At 35.4% G+C, this 10,436-nt stretch overlaps 1 protein-coding gene across 2 annotated transcripts; it reads right to left on the bottom strand.

Moving 5' to 3' along the window:
- Positions 1-919: 919 nt before the first annotated feature.
- LOC128244351 (vesicle-associated membrane protein 7-like) lies at positions 920-10,157 on the bottom strand. 2 transcript variants are annotated; one of them, XM_052962377.1, is made up of 6 exons: positions 10,032-10,157; positions 5,413-5,567; positions 4,750-4,846; positions 3,236-3,337; positions 2,184-2,342; positions 920-1,910 (listed from the first exon to the last, which is right to left on the bottom strand). In XM_052962377.1, exons 2-6 carry the CDS (start codon positions 5,565-5,567, stop codon positions 1,692-1,694), a joined length of 732 nt encoding a protein of 243 aa, XP_052818337.1. In that variant the 5' UTR covers positions 10,032-10,157; the 3' UTR covers positions 920-1,691. The 2 variants fall into 2 exon arrangements, with proteins under 2 accessions (XP_052818337.1, XP_052818329.1); XM_052962369.1 differs by lacking the exon at positions 10,032-10,157 and adding an exon at positions 5,950-6,103.
- Positions 10,158-10,436: the final 279 nt, after the last annotated feature.

Raw genomic sequence — 10,436 nt, 5'->3', positions numbered from 1 at the left:
GTATTCTACTGAAGTAGTAAAGATGCAAACTGAAACATAAAGGAGTCAATTCATCCAAACAGGGAACAGAATATAAGACTGTCCCTGATCTGCCCTTCAATTTGTTGCAGACTCTACTGGACCTAAGTGTGCTATATCGGGGATTTCAACTTTTTGGAAGACTATTTTGATTGACTGCACATTTGCTCAAGAGCTTTTTGTATCAAAGTTTAGTATTATTTTTATGCCTTCGAAGGTGGACATATTGAAATCGCACTGTCCATCTGTGTCCGGCTCAACTTTTCGTGTTTGGGCTGTAACTTTCTCTTGTATGGACAGTTTTAAATAACTTGCAACATGTGCTCGGCAAGATAATGTGTTGCGTACAAGACATGTGTTCCTACCTTTAAGGTCAAGGTCACACTTGGTGTTTGAATACTATGGAATGCTGCATATTAGGACGTCGAGTATAGGGGTCCTGTCCAGGCAGTAATTATCTCATATATGGACAGATTTTAAAATAACTTGCCACATGTGTTTGACATACCAAGACAACGTGTCACATGCAAGACCTGTGTCCCTACCTCTAAGGTCAAGGTCACACTAAGTTTTGTTAACTATGGAATGCTGCATATAAGAACATAAGAGTATAGTTGGTTCTGTCCTGGCTGTAACTCTCTTGTATGGACAGATTCTAAAATAAATTGCCACATGTATTCGACATATTAAGACGATGTGTTGCGTGCAAGACCCTAGTCCGTTTCTATAATGTCAAAGTCATGCTAAGTGTTTGTTTACTTTGGAATGCTGCATATAAGGACATAAGAGTGTAGGTTGTCAAGTTAAGGTGGTATTTTTTATTTTTAGAGGCAATTTATAATAACTTGCTGTACATTTCAGTGCTATTTTCTTCCCTTTTTCTTCTTAAACAAACAACCACTTCATAATATATTTTATTCACTAACAGATGACTCAGCACCACTATCAATAGTCTACCATCAAGGCAATGATGGGTACATCACAACAGTATGGACATTGAAAGAAGCTGTATTCAGTGGTGCAAGTGGACATCATGTTTTATTTATTGCACTCAGGAGAGCTGGCCATGGTCACTGGTTAGGAAAATCTCAATAATAGTTTATCAATTAATGAAAAATGTGTGACTGCCATGTTCAATCAGTAAAAATGGTAAAAATGTATGAAGAAAAAAATCGATAAATTAAAAAGCAAGAACGCACCTGGTAGTGTGATGTGGGCCTAACTTACAAGTAATGTATTACATGTAGTATGCATATATATTACATTATGCACTAATTAAAACATCATTAAAAACAAAACAAAAATAACTTAATACTGCATTAAAATTAAAGTGGTTAATGACTAAAAATGATTTATCTTTAATGAAACATTTTGCAAATAGTTTATACTGCTATATAGTATTGCGGTCTTGAAATAACATTTAAAATCAATTACTATACACATCTATTGTAAATGGCCACCAAATTTGTATTCAACATCAGGACTCTTAATCTGGGTGATAAATAGGAACAAATGGTAATTCAGATATATGATGATATGAAATTGAGCTTTAAAGCAATGAAGTATGAGACCTTACCAGACATTTATAAATAGTAAAGCTATGCTTCATAAAAACAAACTTCATTAAATAAACAAGAATGTCATCAAAATTCTTCATCACATGAATGACATGCCTATCTGCCCATTGTTTGTGTGGAAGTGATGGGGGGTGCTGGGGTGGATTTATTGTCGTCATCGCCCCCTCCGCCCACCAAATGTCCACCAAACACAATGGCTAGCACGATGCCAACCAGGATCACAAATACCACACAACCAACGATGATCTTCATCTTGGTGTTCTTCCACCAGTACTTCTTCCGTATCTTGGATGCTGTTCTTTGAAATGTTGCTGCCTGCAAAATATATACGGCAATTACTGTAAGAAGTACAAAGTATGTATTCTCTAAATCCAAATGTATGAAAAAATATTAAAGTTGCCGATTATGAGCAATTGCTGACATTAGAAATGAAAATGACAATGCAACTGCAACTAAAACTTTTTTATAATTTTTTCAATTATTATAGGTTACATTCATACATCAAAATGCTGTTTATGTTTACTTCGATAATACTTTTAAAACAATTTTCATATAAATAAAGAAAGCCAAGGGCCATCCACTACTTACACCAGCTTCAAGCTCATCTGTTTTATCCATGAGGTCGTCAAGCCGTTCTCCACGCTGTATAACAGACTCAATGTTCTGTCTCATGACACCCTGTACTTCCTTTACTTGACCCTGTAGCACTGCCACCTTGTCACCTGCACCAGGCTTGGAAAACTTATCCTGGGGAAAAAAATTAAGGTCACACCAATTTTATATTTTGTCCATCTGAATTTGAACGAAAAAAATTGGAATGAGAGTGCAAAAAAAAAATTTGAAAACATGTGCAGAGAAGTTTTTCTATATAATTGATATAAAGAATGATTATCCTCAACAATCATAACTTAGTTTTCCAACTTATAATGTAAATCTACACTATATCTATTACTGAATGCTGTCCAGGAGTTTTCAAATTACGATCCAGACAAGGATCTTTAATTGCTGTAGCTAAAATAGTCTTATGATTCCTGTACACTGTACTTCCTCTCATTGTGCTTTACCATTGAAAAAAAAGTTTTACTAGATTGCATCTGGTAGTTTTCAAGTAATGGTTTGCACAGAAGAAAGATACAAAGGACAATAACTCTGTAATTAGCATAAATAGACTTAAGGTTCTTGTACACTGCATTTCCTCTTATTGTTCTCATTGTGTTTAATAAAATTTCACCCACTGATTTTCAAGTTATGCTCCGAACAAAGAAAAATTAACAAAAGGCAATTACTCTGTAATTGACTAAATAAGAGTTATGGTTCTTGTACAGTGCACTTTCTCTCATTTGCTTTACTTATGTTTGAAGTTCCTAACAGTGGTTTTCAAGTTATTCTCCGGAAAATTGCAATAGACCGACCGATCTGCCAACTGACCAAATGACCCGACAGTCCGCCCTTTGGCATGCTGCCAGCTTCTAAACTCGTCCTTATGTTGGATATTATGACTGCCCTGCCTACACTAAAAAAAATGGGCTTTGTGTTATACATGCTGTGCACTGTGTATGCTTAAATTTGTTCTCATTTAACTCAAATATCAACCCTTGCAATCACTTAATAATATTAAATTTACATGAGAGGTCACTGACCATGTTTTTGGCGAGGGTACTGTTGAACTCTGAGTCAAATGTATGGCTGTCAGCCACCCCAGCTCTGTCTGACAGATTCTGGTTGTGGAATTGGTCCTTGATCTGTAACAGAAATAATCTTGCCTACTGCAAACACCGAGATAAGTAACTGTTAGCTTGTTGCTCATACTAAAAAACAAACATGTTATGTGTGGTGACTGTTTGTGTTGTTTGTTACTGTGTATGTGGTTTTATATGTGTATATGTTGTGTTTATATGTGTGTGTGGTGTGTTTATGTGTGTATGTGATGTTTATACATGTATATGTGGTTGTGGTATTTGTATGTGTGTGGTGTTTATACATATGTGCAGGCATTAAAATTTTGTGTGCATGTGTGTTTGTGTGTGTGGTGTTTATACATGTGTATGTGTTGTTTGTACGTGCAAGTGTGTGTGTGTGTGTGGTGTTTATACATGTGTATATGGTGTTTATACATATGTATGTGTTGTTTGTATTGGTGAGTGTGTTTGTGTGTGTGGTATTTATGTTTGTGTCTGTAGTTCAGTGTCATTTGGGCCCTTGCCTTGTGCCTCTAATCAGGGTTTATATTTGGAAGTTGTCTGTTGGGCTTGTCCCTGTAATACACCAGTCAATTGTAACCACGGCCCCCCAGGTCCGGGGAATAGTGGGGACTTTGACTTTTGGTCCAGCCAACCCCGATTAAAATCCCCGCCCTGTGGGGATGAACTGATGGTCAAAATGGCCAAATGCCCCCGCCCCCAGGGGGCCTAGGTAAGGCCCATTCCCTGCTATATTTTCCGCGAACACAAAACCAACGCATTCACCCAGCACTGCGGGGCCACCTGAAAAGTAAACACACGGCCCATTTCTCCGGCTATCCCTGGTATAACCCCGGACCTGGGGGCCGTGGTTACAATTGACTGGTGCATAATTTGTATTGTTTTAATGATAGTGTTACTAAAACAGACGATGGACAACATGGCATAACAACATATACATGAAACTTCAACTAACCTAAGCAAAATGCAAATTTAGCAAGAAAGAAAAGGCATTACATGCCCTATCGAAATTAGATCCCCTGCTTTTATAAACATGTGAAAGTACATAGTTGATACAACAAGCAGATGCTTATTTTTTACTGTTTTAATTTTTAAAGTAAAGTAAATCAGATACAAGTGCCAAGTAACGATAAGGCAATTTCAAAGTACTTGATCAAGTCAGTCGAGTTGAAAACTCTTTTATGTAAATTGAAAGAAAGACTGCATAAATAGTACCTAAATGAGATCATAATGAGATGATATAATATGTTTCACATAAAATATTCATGCAAATCCGAGATATGTTATGAAACCTTATGCAATCTGTAATAGCCAGTTTTAAATACTGATACATCAGATAATTTCCAGAGAAAATGTCAAAATGAAATGCCAAACACTCACTAATTGATATACAGTTTTGAGAGAAAACATACAGCTTTTGTTTTGGTTGAATTCTGAGGAAAAAAAGCCCATACCTCTGTGAGAAAAGCGAAACAAGGCTGTGTTTTAAAGTCTGGCTTCGCTGCACACATGAAAATAATGCCATTTTCTACTATACAATGAAACTTGCAACTGAAAAACACCATGAAATTAATCAAGCAAAATGATAAGATGATTACCTAGAAAACAAAATAAAAACATAAGACACATTCAAGCAAAACAAATAACAGTAAGTTTATATCACAATAATTCTTTGAATTTAATAAAACGAAGCACAAAGTTAACACTTCTCAGCTTGCCTGAAATCGAAGATATACGTACAGTAATCTGTACATACATTTAAATGCTTTATCAAATATATATTTAATATTATAGTGAATGATAAAGATTATTAATAGCCCAATTTAATAATAAACTGTGCTCTCCATGAAGACAAAGATCCAACATTCAATAAGTCTGAGTGTCTACATGTAACTGCGTTTATAAACAACATTTTCATTATTAAGTCCAAAGACAATTTTCCAGTTATAAAATAAGAAAAGTTCCATCGGTGAAAGCTTTCAGTATATGATCACTGCATTTAATTTTTTTCAAAATGTTTCTTCAATATGATAAATTGCAAATACAACATTTAAGTCTAAAATAACACATCCTATTTACAGTAAATTGTCAAGGTTTGGCCCATGAAGTTCACCTACCCGTTCATGTTGACTGTGGTTTTCCCATTGTTCCTGGTCGGAATCTGTTTGAGGACAGAATCAGCAAACTGCTCATAGTTTGTTGAGCCCGCCTGGTTGCCATGGCTACACAGGATAACTGTCCCCCGTGCAATACAGCTGTAGTTTATCGCCATCTGTAATAAGGAAACAGCTCTCCAAATTATCATCTATTACTTCCTTTTTAGATATCAAGGACATAAAATCCCTTTAAAATAGAAAATGTTTTGTGCTATTATTAACTCCTGAGATTTTTAAACCTGAATTGCATATTATTATATATTCAACATAAACAGGCAAATAAGGGTCAAAATTGGTACAAATAAATGAAACTTAGAAAGATCTGTTCACATATATGTGTAATAAATATATAAAATGCAATAACAATTATTGTACCATATCCATTTAAAGGTATCTTTAATGGTATGCAAAAATTATCAGATAAGAATCTGACATGTTTCACTAAAAGTATACACATATATGTAAACTATCAAATAAAGTAAAGATATGCAGAAATACCGTGCAATGTTTGAACATAGTTCCTTGTTATTAAATGATCTGAACACATGTACAGAAAAACAACAGTATAAACTGTCTTGATGTAAACACAAATTGCAGAATGTGTCTCCAACACCACAAGTCACTGTCAGCCTGCTGATATACAACCTTGTAATGGTGATGACAAATTCATTTTCTCTGACAGCTAGCCTGTCATTTGAAACCTTACTTTATAGTATGCAAGAAATTATGTATTTAATCTTTATTGAGGATGTTGATCATGTAAGATGTAATTTGACACAATATCAACTTCATGGAACTTAAAGGCCCATAATTTTCTGCAAAGAGGGTTATCAAATATAAATCAAAAATAGTTTAAAAAATACTACAACCCTTTTACAAGCATAAAAGTTAGAAATAAAGTAATTTCTTAGCAACTAAATATATCAAAGGTTATCTGCAGCAGTGAGAGGTCCAGTGACATTTAAATGCTTACATATGTTTATGTTTTACAAGTTCAGTCAACATTCTTTTGAACAAAATTATATGCATTGTAGATACTTTTTGATATGAGGCTGTAGGTTAATAAGAAGTGTTTAAGAGACCTAACACAATCAGTAACTTGTTTCATTATGTGCCAATGAAAGCAAACTTACTGAACAAAGCTGGGACACTTGCTTTAAGCTGCTGACTATAATATTTGCAGTTTTTGAATCAAATATGATGTATGGGAATATAAATATGATGCATTAGTTTATTGTGTTACCGCATTTTCACTTCCTTCTGAGTGGAGCAAAATTTGCTCAACGAGTAAGCTTTAAAGCAGGTTTATAAGATGCCTATTTACTAGTGTTGGGAAGCGGTCAGAAAAAATACTATTGATAATCGGTTTATGAAACTGATTAATGATTGATTATTAATCGATTTAATTATTATTTAATTATCTTTGCTCATCATATTTAAGGCAAACAGATACAGTGCATGCACCAGTTTTAAGCACCAATGTTCCCTTACAATATTGTTTGTAGATTTCTTTATATAAATTACATTATTTATTCAGAAAGCGACTTTCTTTTAGTGTTTACAAGTTACTTTTACAGAACATGAGACCATAGGATCTAATTATTGTCTTACATTTAGTAATGTATACATGTATAAAATAAACACAAAAAAAGATATCAATTTCTTTTTAATAATCAGTCAGAAACAAGTTCAACAAGAGTTGAATATTCTTTTACAAGAACAGTTTCTGTTTTACAGGAACAGTTTCTTTCAGAAAACTGAAAAAACTAAATTCTTACATGGTTAGAAGTAAACGATAACATGTTTTAAAAATCACTTTTAAACCACAAACATGAGAAGTTGAGAACCAATCCTTTAGCAGTTAAATTACAAAGAAAATTTGTAATAAGGTACTGTAGTAACTTATTGACTTGATAAGAATATGAGTACATAACTTTACATAGTAACACCTTTACATTTCAACATAAACTAGCATTAACCAGAAATAAGTAAATTATTCGGTAGCGGCTACGTCCCTTGTTTGTATAATCGATTGTTCAGATTTCACTATCGATTGTTCAGATTTCACTAACGATTGTCGCCGAGTAGGCCTTTCCGATCAATTGTCGATTATAATCGATCATCAGCACAACACTACTATTTACAGGTTATTCATGAAAGTTCTTTTCAGTAACTAGCTATTTTTCATTTTTTATGATTCGTTGTATAGACAGGGGCATAGCAAGGCTTAACTGAATGTTACGCATAAAAGGGGGCGGGTGTGGGAGGTAAATATCCCTGTAGCCATTAGTGGGTTCAGGGAGGGGCCTCCCAAGGGGAAAAAAGGACAATGGAACTAACATGTTGAGCACTGATTTGTATTTGGAGGGATTTATAGATTTGAGGCTGTCGACTTTGTAGTTACCAAGTGATTGATTTAGGCACAGAAAGCTCTCTAGCGCAGGGAAACAATGCTTACTATAGCTGATTTTCCCTTTATTCTGATATCAATATTTAGCTTAGCCCTCAACTTTGATGTCATTTTTTGCCATATTTTTTTTCATTTTTCAAAATGATGTTATGCACATGCGTAAGTGCGTAACGCTGGCTACGCCCCTGATAGAAAATCAGATGTTATTTTTAAGAAACAAACAGCTAGCAACTGTAATACCAACTCACAACTTCAAATTACTTCTCAAATTCACAGACATGGGAAAGGGAAACTTAGCAGAATATATAATGAATTTATTAACATAAATTATTGTCACATGTCAATCTTATTCATTTTATCATCTGAACAACTCATTCAGTTCTTATCACAGTGATATGATTGAGAAGTATTATCATTGCCTTACTCTGTCTGAACTTTTACTATAACATGAATCACTTGAAATATTTGTTTCCCTAGTAACCCTATAGAACCTAGCAGAAAAAGTTTACAACATACCAAGGCCATTCTGTAAACATTTCAGAGATGTGCAGGCAACTTAAAGATATACATCTGTAATTTTGTAATTGCCTACAGGTTAACTGGTTACACCTATATACTACATATACAGGCTACCAGCTACACCTACAGGCTAACAGCTCAATTACAGCATACACCTAAAGCAACAGGCTACACTTATGAGTTAATTGCTTCACCAACAGGCTACCAGCTACATTTACGCGCTACACATACAACTACAGGCTATACATACAGGCTATAAGCTACATCTACAGGCTACACATAGAACTACAGGCTACACCTACCAGTTACCGGCAACACCTACCAGTTACCAGCTACACCTACCAGTTAGCAGCTACACCTACCAGTTACCAGCTACACCTACCAGTTACCAGCTACACGTACCAACTACACCTACCAGTTACCAGCTACACCTATCAGCTACACCTACCAGTTACCAGCTACACCTACCAGCTACACCTACCAGTTACCAGCTACACCTACCAGCTACACCTACCAGTTACCAGCTACACCTACCAGCTACACCTACCAGCTACACCTACCAGCTACACCTACCGGCTACACCTACCAGTTACCAGCTACACATACATGCTACCCATACATGCTACACCTACAGGGTACTGGCTACACCTACAGGCTACACTTACACCTACCAGCTACTCATACACGCTACACCTACAGGGTACTGGCTACACCTACAGGCTACACTTACACCTACCAGCTACACCTACATGCTACTTATACACGCTACACCTACAGGGTACTGGCTACACCTACAGGCTACACTTACACCTACCAGCTACACCTACATGCTACTCATACACGCTACACCTACAGGGTACTGGTTACACCTACAGGCTACATTTACACCTACCAGCTACACCTACATGCTACTCATACACGCTACACCTACAGGATACTGGCTACACCTACAGGCTACACTTACACCTACCAGCTACACCTACATGCTACTCATACATGCTACACATACAGGGTACTGGCTACACATACAGGCTACAGCTAATTCCCTGGGGCTTTAAATCATTATACCAAATAAGGCTAGAAAATATACACTGAAATAGAAAATTAAAAAAACACACACACTTATAATGACATACTAATTAAACAACTTATCTACACAAAATTACACAATTTACTCATTTGTTTTGTTTCTACTTTGTTTCTCTAATTAACATATTCTTTTTAGAAAATGTAATGAGTCAGCTGCATTTCAAATTGAGAAATGTAGAAAGCAACATGAGTTTGTTCAAATTATACAAAGTTCAGGTACATTTAAGATAATAAAATATGATAATGAAATATATATGACTGAACATTTTAAGTTACTTTCATTGAAATTAACAGGCCACTGTTGACATGTACATGTTCTTATTTCTAGATTGTAAAATAGTTTTATCATTCAAGTTTAACTTTGCTGCTTTGGTGTTTTTTTTTGCAGAAAATATTTTAATAGTAAACATTACTGCACATGTTTACAGTTAAAATCGTCGCCACACTACACCCAGTTTGTATCACGTAATTACACAGCAGCAGGGCTATAAGCATAACCATGGTAAAACATGAAACTAAATGAAACACAATGCATTAATCAATTCTAAAATAAATGACTTACCTTACTGACAGTGAAGGGGCGTGACCGTGTAGCATCTATGACTGAATCGGATACATTCGGCTACGGTCCTCGATAGTGTGCAGATATCGACCAATCAAATCGCTCATCGTAATATTTCAACCAGTGAATCTCCAGCGTGTTTGACATATGGCGGGAAGTAGTTGCTGAAGACATAAACACGTGCGAAGATTAAGGAGGCGATTTGTAGATCATCTGATAAGAAGAGCATATTCTTTTCGTTTATAAATCTACCGAAAGGATATTTTAGGTACACTCACGATTGATGAAGATGAGAAGAAAAGCAGAGTGCATGTTTTGAAGTGTGTTTGTATTACAAAGTCTACTCCCAGGTTTGTAAGAACCAGTCGTCTTAGATCAGTTGGTCAGATTTTTGGTGTAACATTA

Source organism: Mya arenaria, chromosome 2 (assembly GCF_026914265.1).
Source record: "Mya arenaria isolate MELC-2E11 chromosome 2, ASM2691426v1".
Classification (NCBI taxonomy): Eukaryota; Metazoa; Mollusca; class Bivalvia; order Myida; family Myidae; genus Mya; species Mya arenaria.
Note: the sequence above shows the minus strand (reverse complement) of the source record. Positions and strands in the feature narration are given on the sequence as shown.